Source organism: Sclerotinia sclerotiorum, genomic scaffold (genome assembly GCF_000146945.2).
Source record: "Sclerotinia sclerotiorum 1980 UF-70 scaffold_3 genomic scaffold, whole genome shotgun sequence".
Taxonomy (NCBI): Eukaryota; Fungi; Ascomycota; class Leotiomycetes; order Helotiales; family Sclerotiniaceae; genus Sclerotinia; species Sclerotinia sclerotiorum.
Genome location: NW_001820833.1, coordinates 582470 through 596984, shown reverse-complemented (window position 1 = coordinate 596984; position 14515 = coordinate 582470). Strand labels below are relative to the sequence as shown.

Below are 14515 nucleotides of genomic sequence, written 5' to 3'. Positions count from 1 at the left end.
TCCTTCTGACATACGCGAGTAGGTACCTAATTAATAGATAATATCTCGTATATATAATTTATACGAAACTTATCTGTAAGATTTATCTACATAAATAAATTCACGAATCGCGACAGCTGTAATGATAACATGATGAGGGGTTAGTATGCTATTTCTAGATTGCAATATTACCGATATATTGGTGATAGCTAGAATGCACAAAATCCGGGTTGGAGTTTTGAGATTTCACAGAGCCAGCCTTATTATGTTGAAGTTAGTGAGGATACTATACTATTGATCATTATTGGGATTATAATAAGTAATTAGAGAAAAGTGCTGATTTTATAACCACGGCCTGGAGATCAAATATAGAGATTGTATATGATAATTATACTCATACTCAAACTCATACTCATACTATCCACATTCAGAAATGAATTCCGCCAGGTTAAGCACACCCCAAAAAAAATTTGAGCTCCACGACCTTCCTACCACAGAAAGTAAACAAACTCCAACAAACAACATCACCCAAATTCCCAAATTAACATCTCGTCGCGACGAAAACCGCAGTTTCCAATTGATGAATATACTGCTGCACACTAACATTTTCCGGGGATTCGCTCAGATACGAGTTCTGAATATAATTGCTCGCTATACATCCATCACATCACATCAATTATCAAATCATCCTAACAAAATCTCAAGCGCGAAAAAAAATAAATAACGAAAGAGATCAAACATACCGAATTCCCTCAACTCATTCCATTCATTAACAATTTTCTGCAACTGTGGTTTTGCAAGGATCATGGGAGGAATACTGTCAGTATCATTATTGATCAATTGTTTGATGGTTTCGAGATCCGTCACCATGGATTTCCAGGCGCCTTGGAGTAATTCCAATGTGCGCATTGCGGGTCTGATTTCTTGCGTGAGATTGTTGACTTGGCCCTGGGAATAACTTTATTAGTATCTAGATATTATGAATATGTTAGGCTCGTTGGGATTTAATCACTTACATTAACAAACCTAATGTTAAGCTGTAAGCGCGAAGCAGTTTTCTGCTTAGCTTCATACTCGTCCATCACATCTTGAATCTTTTCCATGGCCTCCCTCATACCCTTGATTTCGTTTTTTGCTCTTTGAACGAGTCCTACTCCGATGAAAGTTCCCACTGGCCAACTAATGAGGGTTAGCTGAGGTGAAAAGAAATGATTGTCCTTAGGTAACTTACACCCACATATATTTGGGAGCGTCAGTCAGCACCTTATTCTCTTCAATCCATCGAGATAATGTCAGCAAGTGCCTTTCAATCAAATATGAACAAGAAAGTTTTCATACTGTCATCAATCCTTGCCTGGTATTCATCCAATTCTGCCCGAGCGGCATCAATCTTCTTCTGCATATTTTCGATATCGTTACCCTCCCTAATCAATTGAGCCTCAAGTGAAGTCGCATTAACTTTAAGGCCAGATTCGTGTTGCTCGCATTGGCCATGAAAGTTTTCAAGCCCGGCCAATGCTTGTTGTGCGCCAGCCTGTAGTTGTTTGATTATCCTGAGTTCCTCGTCGACCACGAATTGAATGCCTTCTTTTAATTCCTTCAACTTTGCTTGGTCTGGGTTAGGTTTGTTGTTTTCGTCGTGAAAATCACCGATCCATTTTAGCATGAGAACTGTGTATGACGTCTCCTCGGTTCCACCTGCCATGGTGGCATAGATCCTGATCTGCGCTGCCATGTCGACGATGTTACGCCATGTGTGATCTCTGAAGTATACACAGTCTGTTTTGATCTAATAGATGAATTAGTATCCTCATCAACCAGCTTTCTCATGCAATGTTACTTCTCATCATGCGGATCATTGGATCAGTGTGTCTTGAAAGACTGTGATTGGAAACCCACCTTTGTATAGGTCTTCACAAGAATATCTACTTCTTTACCGAGGTCCGTACTCAATGGATCAGTAGTCAAGATGCCCAATGATCGTAGATAATCATTGCGCGTAGTTGGGAGCAACCTGCCTGTCCCGAGAAACCGATTCAGAGCCTTCATATCAGAAGAGTTGAATATGAAAGCTCTATCATCGTCTTCCGGGTCAGCAGCAAACCTGGAATTGGTGCGGTTATCAACAAACATTCCCTTTGGGAACCAAACCTTCTCGTCGTCAATCGGTCTCGAGGGGTCGAACGACATAATTAATGATGTAATGTAAGAAAGGTTGGAAAAAGTTGAAGTTTTCGGTTGGGTGATGAGAATGGAGATATGAGTGATGGGGGTGAATGGATTCAGAAAAGACAACAAGATCTTTTCCTTTTTAAAATGCTTTATTTCAGGAAGACTGTCCGATGTATCCTTGTTACACGAAATGTGACCGGCTATCATATTCCGTGGCCTTAAATATCCCCACGTTATGAAGAAATGCTTACGCCCACTAACATACGGAAGTAGTAAAACCACGGCCTGGTCTTGTTTAATGGTAATGAGGTGACTCTTGCAGCAAAAATTTCTAGAGTAACCAAGAGGTTGAAATATTGCATAAAAACATATGATGTGGATTCAGCCATTGACATCTCAAGGAAGCTGTTTGATTGATTCATTATGCAGCAAACACTTGTCCATCTACATGGCTTGCGTAGAATTGAGGGATAGCATAGCATTTTGTGAAACAATAAGGTACGGCTCACACACAAAAAATGGTGGGAGAGAGCCTAATTACTCTTACGATATGCGATTGGATTATGTCATATTGAGGTGCAGCAGCCGTTGCAATAAGGTGGCTGGAAATTTTTAATCATCAATGCGCAAGAACGGCATATGCACGTACGAATATATGAGTGACAGCATGAAGTATAAGTTGCGGGGTAATTTCGAGAGCGAATAAGCGTGATTGAGATGCAATACAACTGATGTGACGACTATAAGGGCTGTAAGGCATTACCACACTCCCCATGCACCTCAGAGGGGATTTGGTAAAGGGCGGACGCATCCTGATTACTTACATTGTTGAAAATCCAATTGTGCTTTCACGGCACTTATTCTTGCATTATGAGGCTATCAAAGTCAGCCCACAATCAAACCTGCATGATTGCAGAAGGTACATCTCCTAATAAAACACACACGGGGAATGCCGAAAATCGTAATGAAGAGAGCTCGAGGTGGATGTTGCAAAATCAATTCCCCGTATTTCTGCAACCACAAGCAGCTCGTCAAATAGACGCGGTAGGCGCTATAGCTTTTAATTGGCTCCTGCATGTGGGGAAACCATTTTCTGCTTGTGCCCAATCGAACCTCGAGCATGGCGTCTAGAAATTTGAGCCAATTAATACAGGAGGGGCAAGAATTTTGTAACGCTCTTCGAGTAACTTAGTGGAACTTGATAGACTCTCAATTCATCCAAGCGCATGCAAGTGATATGCAGGATATAGGCCGAAGGGACAACCCCTCATTTTAGATTACTGACGTTGTCATATCATAAGAAGAGGCGGCTAGGTTTGCGGTGCCCCCACGTCGATGTTCTCACCTCTAAATAATTGGATGAGAATGTTTTTCAATTAGCCATAAGGCGGCAGACACTTGAGACTAGCCAGTCTTCTTGAACTCAGGGAGGGGGAAATCAACCCTTTATCGTAAGTTTGTTGGTCATAAAAACTAAGTGAGTGATTAGCTGAACGTTGTATTGGCGCATCAAATTCCAAATCTAGATTAAAAGAATCCTCAGGTAACCACCAAATAGTGATCCGTGACCTTTTCTAGATTACTTCACAATCGATTGTAGTTTATGGTAGGCAGGGCTACTTGTAAACCCGCTAGTCTGGTCAGTTTCGTTACGTTTGAACTTTTCACCTTGGCTCCTAATTTCCGCTCAGTTGTCTCGACTTTTTGCACATGACGCGACATTGAGGCGCGCTGTCCAGGCTATTCTCCTCTCAACTCTTTTGCCCTATACAATAAAGAAGAGCTCTCCCATATCTCCTACGAAAATTTAGTCAAGGAGGATAGTATAACTGAAAGAGAAACTACTAATGTTTGGCTTTTGAGCTTTCAAACGAGACATCATGAGAAACATCATCATTCCACAACCGAACACCCCAGCTGGGTGGCAGGCTTATGCGAACTCGGAGGCCGTAGCCAGTATCCCTCTACAGGCAGCCCAAGATGTAAACCAGACTTCGGTGAGTAAATTTGCGTGTTGCCCTGTTGTGCAAAGTTGATCTAATTCCCCCTTCTCAGAAAATTGCGACTTTCCGCGGAGTTTTCCTCAATGCAACCACGGTTCTCCCACACTCCATGAGCAGGATAAATGTCTATGCCGACGTCCTTGCATTCACGAATCAGACCACCATTGTTGCGCCTAACGATAATGGAACAATCCTCATTGTATCCAGAGTTCTTACAGCGACTGGACCAGTCACCCTCACAGTTCCAAGGGGTCTGGCAACAACATGTGTCGTCTCAATCTATGCATCTGTCCTCAACCAACCAATTACGGTAGCCACTGGCGATGGTTCCAAGCGAGTTAACCTTGACCAAATAGGAACTGGAAAAGTCAACTCCGGGGTAATTATAGTCTTTAGCCCAAGTGGCTTGCAGGTTGAGTATCAGAGATATTACCCTTCTACCACCAGTAAGGATCTTCAGGCGAGCTTGAATACGCAGCTACGCATTGCTCTTGTCCAATTCTGGCGTAATAGTTCCATTGCGATCTCACTATGCTCTCATGTTGCACAAATTACCACGAGGCAACAAGCCTATGCCCTTCTAAATACACAGGCAAGAGCTCTTGGGCAGCAACTCGCTGGCCAAGCCATGGCTGGACAAAATATGAGTTATGCACCGGTGTTAGTCCTCAGTCGATATAAAGAGACAACGCAAAGCGCGTTAAATGCTGCCTTTGCATTCGAACACCAATTTGAACGTTTCCAAGACAAAGCAGAGTCCTTGGATATTCAAATTCAAGCATGGAATGCCATGTTGTCGCAAGCCATCAATGAGTATAACATGAGGATCAATATACGCAACTTAGCGTTCGAGAAGTACGATTATTCAGTGAAAACAGCTACTGGCTGTCACCAGCAATTTGAGAATGACGTGTTTGCCTTGGAGCTTTTGCGGATTGCATTTCAAGCGGGATTAAATAAATGGGTTTTCGAGCAAAAGTTGAAAGCGGTGTTTGAGATTCTTCAAGCAACGATCAGTAAGTCACTCTACACCAAGTTAAAAGTGTTTTTGGGATCATACTGAATCATCCCCTAGCTTTTGCGGTCGCGGTGGGTCAGCTGTGTCTCGGCAGCCCTGGTGGAATTGGACAAGGTGCTGCAGCTGGAAGACAGGCAATCGGGGCTGTTATAGCAGCAGAAAAACTCGTTGGCCAGGTGAACAAAGTGTTGTCCTCTGGTACATTACAGACGCTTCTAGACTGCATTGAGGCCCTTGGCACTCTATATCCGTCAGTGGACACAATAGTCCGGACAATAATGCAATTTGAAAACAATCCAAATATTAACATCCCTTCCACTGGGGATATCTCAGGTACGAGTCGAGGGGACGCTGACGCTGCAGCAATTGTAACCATGGCTGCATGGGACAAATGGCTTCTAGAAGCTGACGATCAGATGGCATTTGCGGTTGGGCAGGGGATTGATGGTGCCAGTGCCTATCAGCTGGGCCTACGGAAGCATGCTATCAATGGCAAGCAACTAGCGCAGGCACAAGCAGAAGCAGTCAAGTCTGGGTATGAGTATGTTCAGGCCCAAATGGAAGTAATTCGGAGTTCGCAGAACATTTCAGATCTTCAAGCACTAAAGGCTGGCTTTCACGGTCAAGAGGCTGTTTATCTTGAAGCAAAATCAATGTTCTATGATCGGGCCATGGCCTTGCGAACCAATGTCGTCCTCTCACTCCGAAATATGGCTTGGGCATATCGCTACTGGGCACTCGCCGATAGTTCGATCAATCTCGACGCTCAAAAATCTTTAGTCGAGTACCAGCAGGATCTTTCCATCGTCATCATGGAGTTGGAACGTGCCGACTCAAGATGGGCCAGTGATCATCAACGTGAGTCCATGAATTCCGTAAATTCTTTCATGGCGGTACTTAACAGTATTGTTAGCTTTTAATTACGATATTGCATCAAACACGGTGAGATTGCTCCTTGGCCACTCTGCTTACCATGTATAAACACAAATTGACATGAGCCTGTAGCTTCCCTCCAACCAAGGCCAATCCATGATTAATGGTATCAAAAGCGATAACCACACTGCCAGCTTTACTCTCCTCACCGACAAGCGTTTTGCAAGTCAATTTGTTGAAGGGTCTCATTATCGACTGAATGGTATGGATCCCACGCTTAATGGAATTCTCCCCAGGCCCGAAGCAATGCAAGGGGGTGTAGTTGTAGTGAAGCTGCAGATCACTACCTCAGGGATCTATTCGGATATTTACAAAAATCAAGTATTTCATTTTGCCAGCCTTCCTCAAGTAAGACGATGTTCATATGATCTTTATTCGAACGGAGGGAGAGGAGCGACGCGTGATGAGCCTATCTTCGAAACTGTAGATCATGCGGAGCCCACGCCCTTTACTCAATGGAAGATAAAACTGCTGAATCCTGAGCAGGTTATTTTGAATGGATTGACAGGAATCAATTTGAAATGGAAGGGGCGTGTTCGGTTTGATGAGAGACATCGTTTGATGCATGGCATTGAGGAATTGTAGGAAGAACTGATGAACGATAGTATTTTAGGTCCACGGGATAATCATCAGACTGGTTTATCTTTCAAGCGCTCTGCATGAGAATTAGCAAATCTGCATCTTGATTAGCACAACAACCAATTTGAGAAATCGCACGACTGTCGTAGTTAATTGCGGTGAAGACGTCGTGTATGTGAGGTTTTTAAGACATTCCATCAACCTGCTGCATGTTTCAGTTGTGCTTATTGTTAGTCAAATATTAGTCATCTAGATTAAGGTGGTCTCCAATTACTTCATCAAAATTATCATTGGAGCTTTCCGCAGGGTTTCAGCGCCTTTCTTCGGTTTTCCTTAGGGCCATATGCTCCGAATTTTTAAAGTTCAGTGACTAAAGTGGCGTCTGTTACAGGGGTTTCAGGTTAGTCCACATATCATCTCGAGTATTTTCCGGGGAGTGGTGGCTGTGGATGTCAGGATAAGAGAATACTTCGAGAGATTCCATTCACACTTATTATTTTGCCATTTTAACGATTCTGATCATGCCATTTCTATTTCAATTTCTATGAACATGAACATATACTCCATCTCATTGAGTGAATTATAAAGCATTTAAATTCTCCATAAGAAATATTCTGTATTAACTTTACTGCCGTTTTGCTCCAATCAGAACCACATTGACGTCAGTTCGATACTACACAGTTATCTCTGAATCACCACATCAACACCCACCGCTCCTTCTCAATTTCCATCTTTGCGTTGAACGTCAGCAAGGTTGCCACTGCTCAAAATGGCAGACCATGCATTCGCACTCAGGAGGGAGTATATTAAAGGACTTCCCAAGATCTCTTCGTCTTCATCCATCGCAGATATGAGAATCACCGAATCTCAAAAGTTAAAAGTCCTCGTGGCCGCAAATGGAAGTAAAGATGTTGCACAAGCTCTTGCACTCGTAGTGAGGCTATCCAAGAATCCAAAAATCGAAACACGAGCGATAATTGACGAAGAAATATGGCCATCATATCGATTATCTCAGGAGACGCTGGCGTACCAAAATAAAAGGTTCTTGACCAGGGAGACAGATGAGGCAAGGAAAGGTATAGAACGAGATCAAATCGAATATTTCCGACAAGAAGCCTTCGAATTGTGTGACTGGGCAGATATACTTGTACTAGCACCTATTGATGCCGACACGTTTGCGAAAATGTTGCACGGCATTACCGACTGTCTGTTGCTTGAAATTCTCCGCGGGTGGGACGTTTCCAAGAAGATATTACTCGTTCCGGGAATGACGACATCAATGTGGGAGAATCCTATCACGAAGAAACAATTGAACAAAGTGCGGAGAAAGTGGCAATGGGTTCGAGTTATGCAACCGATACTGTGGCATTATGATGCGAAGGGTCCAGAGAAATGTTTCGTGGGATGGGATGGATTCAACGAACTTGTCGATGTCATCAAGAATCAAGCGGAACTTTTGACTATTGGCCATGATGTGGATATTGCTGCTTCCGGCGCGGCCAGTCTCGCAAGATACAATATGAAGACAGATGCGCTCCTTCCACCTGAGATATGGTCCCTCATTTTCGAATACGTGGGGGATTGGGAGGTGTCGAGAGCGCTTAACGTGTATGCCAAAATTCCAAGACCAATTGAATGGCAGCCAAAGCCTGATGATGCGAATGACGAATTACAAACTTATATGCGGTCACTCGAACGGATTATTCTTACATCTCCCGTCTACAAGATCATAGATAAACTAAATGCGGCGCCCGAAAACATGCGAGAGCTCTCCCCATTATGTGTTAAGCTCATAATTAAGTTCTGTCTTACAGAAGTTCTCTCATATTTGGAAGCGAAATTGAAGGATGTATTCTGGGCTACGTTTGGACAAAAACTCTTACCCACCAAGGCGTCTGCGGTTTATGGACGCACCGAGATTCTAGAATGGTGGCGCACATCTCCTTCTTTCCTCTCTAAGGACTATACCGCAGAAGCAATCGATGGAGCTTCCAAATCTGGATACGTACATGTTCTTGATTGGTGGAGAAAGTCGGGACTTCCATTAAAATACACAGAACTGGCGCTTGAGCAAGCATCCTCCAAAGGACATATGCTAGTTCTCGAGTGGTGGAAACAAGCAAGCCTTCCCCACAACGAAGTCGAAAGACGAACTCGGCATGCAGAAGCTACATCGAGCAACTCTGATGTCTTCCCAGCTCTACAACTCAAGCCTGGTAAAGCACTACTGGCCGCTGCGCAAAACAATAAACCTCTCGTCCTTCGCTGGTGGGACAATTCCGGTATTCCCATCGCCCATTCTGAGTCCGTAGCTAAAGTCGCGTCGGCCCATGGGCATGTTGCATGTTTAGATACATGGCGCGAACTGAAGGGCGAAAAACTCACATTTGACAGCCAGGTGTTGGTAGGTCCTACTAAAAATGGACATGTAGAGGTATTGGAATGGTGGGCAAATTTCAGTCATGGATCTAATGGAAGACCTGGTGGAAGAGTCGAATATAAGACCTGTGATATTGAAGAGGCACTTGAAGATAGCGTGAGTAAAGAGGGCGAGGAATTGGAGGTTAGAAGATGGTGGGCGAAGATGGGATTGAATTTGGGCGGCTCGGTTAGCGAGTGGACGAGAGTTAAGGTCTTATAGATGGATTTCATATGGAGGGACGTAGTATTATGTTAGCAATGCACGGTAAGTGGAGTTGGGTGGATGGGCTGGCTGGCTGGCTGGCTGAAATGAACAAGGGTGTATGAAAGCATGGATGGATAACAGGAACATAAGCATTTACGAGGAGTTACATAACGAGTTTGATATTTGAAACATTTTTATTTCACTGCAGTCGGTACCCCAGATTGTCTGATATGATTTTTGCACATTATTATATCTAATTGCAGGTCCAGATACTATACTCAGTAAAGCGGATAATATAATACAATATAATACCAAAAAATACAAATATCTACCCGAAGCGGGAGATAAATCGCCGTTGTAAGTACTGCGGTGAGCGGAGACTGGGGTAGTTCCTTTAACCTATATATATATATATATATATATATCTTTGATCAAGAGCGAAGAGCGAAGAGCGAACATGGAGGAAATAGTATAAAATCTTACGAAAAAACTTTTCCTTGATCTAGGACCTGGAGGCTGGCTGGCTGTTGTATTTGAGGGAGTGAAGATTGGATATTTGAGAGGGAGGGGGAGCGGGATGAAGGTTTGAATGACGTCTTGGGAGTTTGTTGTGTACTGGCTGGCTAGTTGCTTGGAGGTTGGAGATTGGGTTGTGTTGATTCGTATTAGCGTTTGATTTTGTGAGTTATTATCCTCGTTCAGATTGGGTTTGTGGATTTGTAATGTTGTTTGCTTTCTTTCTTTTTGGTTTTCAGGGAAGAAAGGTCCGGTCTGAATATTCTCACCACTGGGTAGGAGGTCACAGGAGCTTTCGATACCATGGTTTGAATATATTGAATAACGTTTGTGGCAAGGGGCGCAATATCGTCTGTTAGCGCGTTTCAAATTCGACACTGAGTGATGGGATGGAGACTTCATCCTGGTTTGGCTTTTGACTTTGGGCCTTGTGTGGAGACTTACCGTTAGAAATATGGTGGAGAGTGATAATGATGGTCATACAGCTCAACTGATTATACTTCACTCCACTATGTGTACCTGTGGAGTAGACGATTTCCTCCCAACTGACGTGACAGGAGCTCATCCAGGACGCCCTGTAAGTGAGCTACTCAGCTTTAGGTAACATGGAGCGAGGTATCCGTTTATTAGAACTTACGCTTTCTTTGCCTCGCGTTCTGCAGATACCAGTTAGTTAGTTTCATCCATCATCCCCCAAAAAAAGAAATCTCACCATCCACACTCCCTCGCCTTCACCTCCACTGCCATCAAGGCCGCTCTCAAAAACGGCATATCCCGAGGTTTCTCGAATCAATTCCCGACACCAACCTCGGATCCTCCCGCGGTGATGCTCCCAATCCCCCATCCTCGGTATCCGTGGATCAGTACCATAATTCAACAACTCCACAGTAAGAAGATTCTCATGTCGACGCATGAAATAGAAGTGCGTCGTATAGGTAGCATAATGGAGAGGTCGCCCCATACTCTATTCCGCACGTGGTGCGTGATGTACTTCGTTGGGGTCCAAATGAAAATTTAGGGCGAGAAGGAAGTTATGGGGTTCTTCGGTCATGGAGTGATCGGAAACTATCTCCCAAAGGAGGGAAAGATTTTCAATGTATATGAAGGGCTTTGTGAGACCATCTAGTTAGTCATTCTGACGTCTTTTTGGGAGTTTGCGGAGTTTATTTGCGCTTGTTTTGATTGGGTGTTATTCGAGCGAAAAGCGATCGGAGTGAAGCGACTGCACGATTTGTGGTTTCAGAATAATTAAAGTAGGTAGTAGATACTCTTAGCGTCAGTTCCACCCTGCTCACCGAGTTTTATCTACTCCGTAAATTGCACTGCACTGCTGCGCTGCACTGCACTAATGTATTGATTTGGTAAATTTCGACCAAACTAGGCAGGGATGCTTATTTTAGCGTCAATTGGATTGAGGCTCTTCGGAATTTTTTACCTCAAAACCAAATTTTCATTGAGCTGAGACAACAAATTCCACTTATTATGCCCACTCTTGGGTCAAGCGACACTTCGACAAGCTTCGGTAGACCAACGGTTGGACTAGCGTTCCTTCCTCTTTGGGATGTCGAAGAGTGTGGGGTCGGGACTGATATGGCTTGATGCATGAGTGGGGGGAGAGGGAGGGGTTGAATGTAAAGGTAAATGTAAAGGTAAATGTAAAGGTAAATGTAAAGGTAAATGTAAGCATGCATGTACGGAGTAACTATGTACCTACTGCGTACTAGTACGTCCTACTAGGTACTTTTCATTCAATTCGCTTCTATCATTGTCACTCTAGATCACCTTATCACCATTGGATTGTCTCATCATCTAATCTTTCTATTCCATTTATAGATAGATAAGACCATAAATTGATATTCAGCCAAAATGCATCAATCCAGATTCCAACTCAGACCTTGGGAGGAGTAAAAAGAAGCTCACTAGGATCCTTCAGGCTTCAAAGAATCTGAGAATCAGAAACATATGTTGAGGGGTCAATTGTTGTCAATTGTTCATTGTTCTCATGACACCCGAGCAAGCAGTAACATTCAACGGTCCCGGCGAATAGTAAAAAGTTTTGCTATTCGGACACGGCACCGTCGGGATATGAGGCTCTGAGGGTCTGAATTACAGCGAAATTCATCCCACTCTTTTGCATTCAATTAATCTATCCAAGTCTCCTCCGTACACGTATGCGTTTTTGGGCGCGGAAAAATGCACTTTTCTACATTGCATTCTCTCCATTTCGTTCGCATGTTTAGCCTTACTACATCATAACATCAGCTGGAAAAAAAATTGGGAGTTTTTTATCTGCATATTTCAAGGACCTTAATGTAGTGCAACATTAAGTCCCCTGTCTTACTGGTCCGCTGTGGCTCCAAAGATTGCATTCTTACGGGATGTCCGTAGGTGTTGTACTTCAATGTAACCTCGCACGTGGCACCGCACAAATCTATTGGTCGTCAATGCATCAATGTAGTGTTACCTGAGCTGCCTTATTACATCACGGGGAGGCTCAAAATTATTATAGAAGTAGAGGTTCTTTTAAACGTGAGAATTACCCTCTGTCTTTATTGTTTCGTGTATTAAATTATTTTCCCATTGTGTTTGTTGATATAAAATGGCTTCCATCGGAGACCAATCGGAGTCGAGTGCTTATCAAAAGCAAGGCAAAGTACAGAATAAAAAGGCGCCTAAACGGGAACCTGTGTCGATTGCTGAACTCTGCGTCGGATGCATCGTATGGATGCCAGAACAAGAGGGTGCCGAAAGTGCCAGGTGCATTATGCCTCATTGTCCCTGCAACCGTTCGGAATTGGATGAGAATGGATCTGAACATCATCTTGTGGTTTTGGATGTCTTTAAAACGAACAATGGAGATGTCAGATGTCATGTCGGAAAGGTTAAATTCCCCTAAAAACACAACAAGCCCTTCCTTCAGCTAACAATTACCTCTAGGTAACTTCAAAAGTAAGCAAAGCGAAAAACTTTACCGCCCGTATCAAAATCCATCAAGGGCCTGCAGCTTCATCAACAGAACAACGTGACTTGGACGATGGATTATATCTCGAAACAGGAGAACTGCGCAAACAATCTCACGTCTCTTTGGGGCACGTTTATGAGGTCTCACCCTCACTATTTAGCACAAAGAAAGGTGTACCTGCGTACGATAGGAGGCTTTCGGAACAGAGCTATTACCATTTGATGAAAGCTATGGGGATACCAGCAGCTAAATATGAGCGTACAAGAGACGTGGTGCAAAACGGAGCAACGACGCGCACTTGGATCGCCGGAACTCAAGCAAATTTCTACCACGAGACCCTGGAAGCACGAGTTGTTGATTTACCTAATGGTGCATCATCCATCGGAACCGCCCAGCGCATGGCAGCCTTTCAGAATCATATCAGACCTGCTCCCCTCAATTCCCAACGTCGTCCAACTTCTCCACCTGAGGATTCACCAACTAGTCAATCAGGCGTCTCTACAGCATCAGGACAGAGTCTTGATGAGAATCCAATCTATGGGAGTCCAAACTATGGCAGTCCAAACTATGAGCAGCACAGCCCGCATGGTAGACCAATACCGTCTCGTCAAGGATCAATACACTCACTGATGACACACTCGTCCCATGCCGCATCAACCACAACGATGCATTCCTCACTTATATCACCAGGCCATGACACGAGATTCACAAAATTTGACGCTGATGCCGCTGCCGCTGCCCGCCAGCAGGACGCTTCGATTCAAAGAGCTAGGGACGAAGCAGATGCCGCCGCCGAAAGAGAACAGGAAAATAAAAGAAAAGAGTATGAACGCCGACAGCGGGAACTTGCAGAAATAGAATATCAACATCAACAGCAGGAATTGGCAGACAGAATTCAAGAGGAAAAGGCAAAAATAGAACAGATACGTCTACAGGAAAAAGCACGAAGAGAACAGATACGTCTACAGGAAGAAGCGCAAAGAGAACGGATACATCGAAACTTGAAAGCTCTAGATGAAGAAGAAAAGCGTCGAAAGGACGAAGCTCTACGAAAACAACAACTGCGTTTACGCGCGGAAATTGCAGATACAGAACGTCAACGTCAAAGCATAGCTTCTCTGGAAGAAGAACATCGAATTCGAAGAGAACAACGACGTCGAAGCAGAGAATCTGTGTCCACTGTGTCCACTGCGTCTACAGAACGTGTACTTCGAACGGAAGCTGCTCGGGCAACGCAGCATTATCTTGGAAAGATAGCTGTTATGGAACAAGAACACCCACCTCAAAAGGAATACCTACCACAAATGGAACCCGCTCCTCTAGGAAGAGAATATCTACGACGAGGCGCAGCTCCCTCGGAAAGAGAACAAGCACGTCGACCCGAATCTACGCGACAAAGCGATATCGGAAACGGTAGCACTGCCACTTCTGGCACTTATTCCTCCAGTTATTCTAAGTATACTAAGTATACCCAAATAAGTGAGTACACCAGTACTCGCATCACAAAGTACACTCGATATACTACCGAGGTGGTTATGCACGGTGTTGAGAATGCTCCTTGGAGAGCTATGTCTGTGGGCTCGGTGGTCGTGGTAGGTTGCTATACTTATTATTCGGGTAGCTATGAGACTGGGTTTGAGGCTGCCAAGGGTTTGGCGGGCGGTTTGAGAGCCGTGGCTGGAATGGCTGGTCGTGTGTTGAAATCTCTGACGAGATTGAGGCGATGA

The 14515-nt window shown here is 44.0% G+C and overlaps 6 protein-coding genes across 6 annotated transcripts; 4 read left to right on the top strand and 2 right to left on the bottom strand.

The window, feature by feature from the left end:
• Positions 1-520: 520 nt before the first annotated feature.
• Positions 521-2169, bottom strand: SS1G_02331 (hypothetical protein; the record flags this gene model as incomplete). Its single annotated transcript, XM_001596065.1, has 6 exons — positions 521-630; positions 723-927; positions 996-1158; positions 1211-1250; positions 1318-1768; positions 1879-2169. 6 exons carry the CDS (start codon positions 2167-2169, stop codon positions 521-523), a joined length of 1260 nt encoding a protein of 419 aa, XP_001596115.1.
• Positions 2170-2967: 798 nt separating this feature from the next.
• On the bottom strand, positions 2968-3273 carry SS1G_02330 (predicted protein; the record flags this gene model as incomplete). The annotated part of the gene is made up of 2 exons (XM_001596064.1): positions 2968-3027; positions 3094-3273. The coding sequence occupies 2 exons, from the start codon at positions 3271-3273 to the stop codon at positions 2968-2970; spliced, it is 240 nt and encodes a 79-aa protein (XP_001596114.1).
• A 758-nt stretch (positions 3274-4031) lies between these two features.
• Positions 4032-6775, top strand: SS1G_02329 (predicted protein; the record flags this gene model as incomplete). Its single annotated transcript, XM_001596063.1, has 6 exons — positions 4032-4148; positions 4207-5170; positions 5230-5370; positions 5536-6080; positions 6178-6453; positions 6719-6775. 6 exons carry the CDS (start codon positions 4032-4034, stop codon positions 6773-6775), a joined length of 2100 nt encoding a protein of 699 aa, XP_001596113.1.
• A 678-nt stretch (positions 6776-7453) lies between these two features.
• SS1G_02328 (hypothetical protein) lies at positions 7454-9325 on the top strand (the record flags this gene model as incomplete). Its single annotated transcript, XM_001596062.1, has 1 exon — positions 7454-9325. One exon carries the CDS (start codon positions 7454-7456, stop codon positions 9323-9325), a length of 1872 nt encoding a protein of 623 aa, XP_001596112.1.
• Positions 9326-10337: 1012 nt separating this feature from the next.
• Positions 10338-11425, top strand: SS1G_02327 (predicted protein; the record flags this gene model as incomplete). The annotated part of the gene is made up of 3 exons (XM_001596061.1): positions 10338-10403; positions 10845-10938; positions 11208-11425. 3 exons carry the CDS (start codon positions 10338-10340, stop codon positions 11423-11425), a joined length of 378 nt encoding a protein of 125 aa, XP_001596111.1.
• Positions 11426-12425: 1000 nt separating this feature from the next.
• SS1G_02326 (predicted protein) lies at positions 12426-14515 on the top strand (the record flags this gene model as incomplete). The annotated part of the gene is made up of 2 exons (XM_001596060.1): positions 12426-12707; positions 12764-14515. 2 exons carry the CDS (start codon positions 12426-12428, stop codon positions 14513-14515), a joined length of 2034 nt encoding a protein of 677 aa, XP_001596110.1.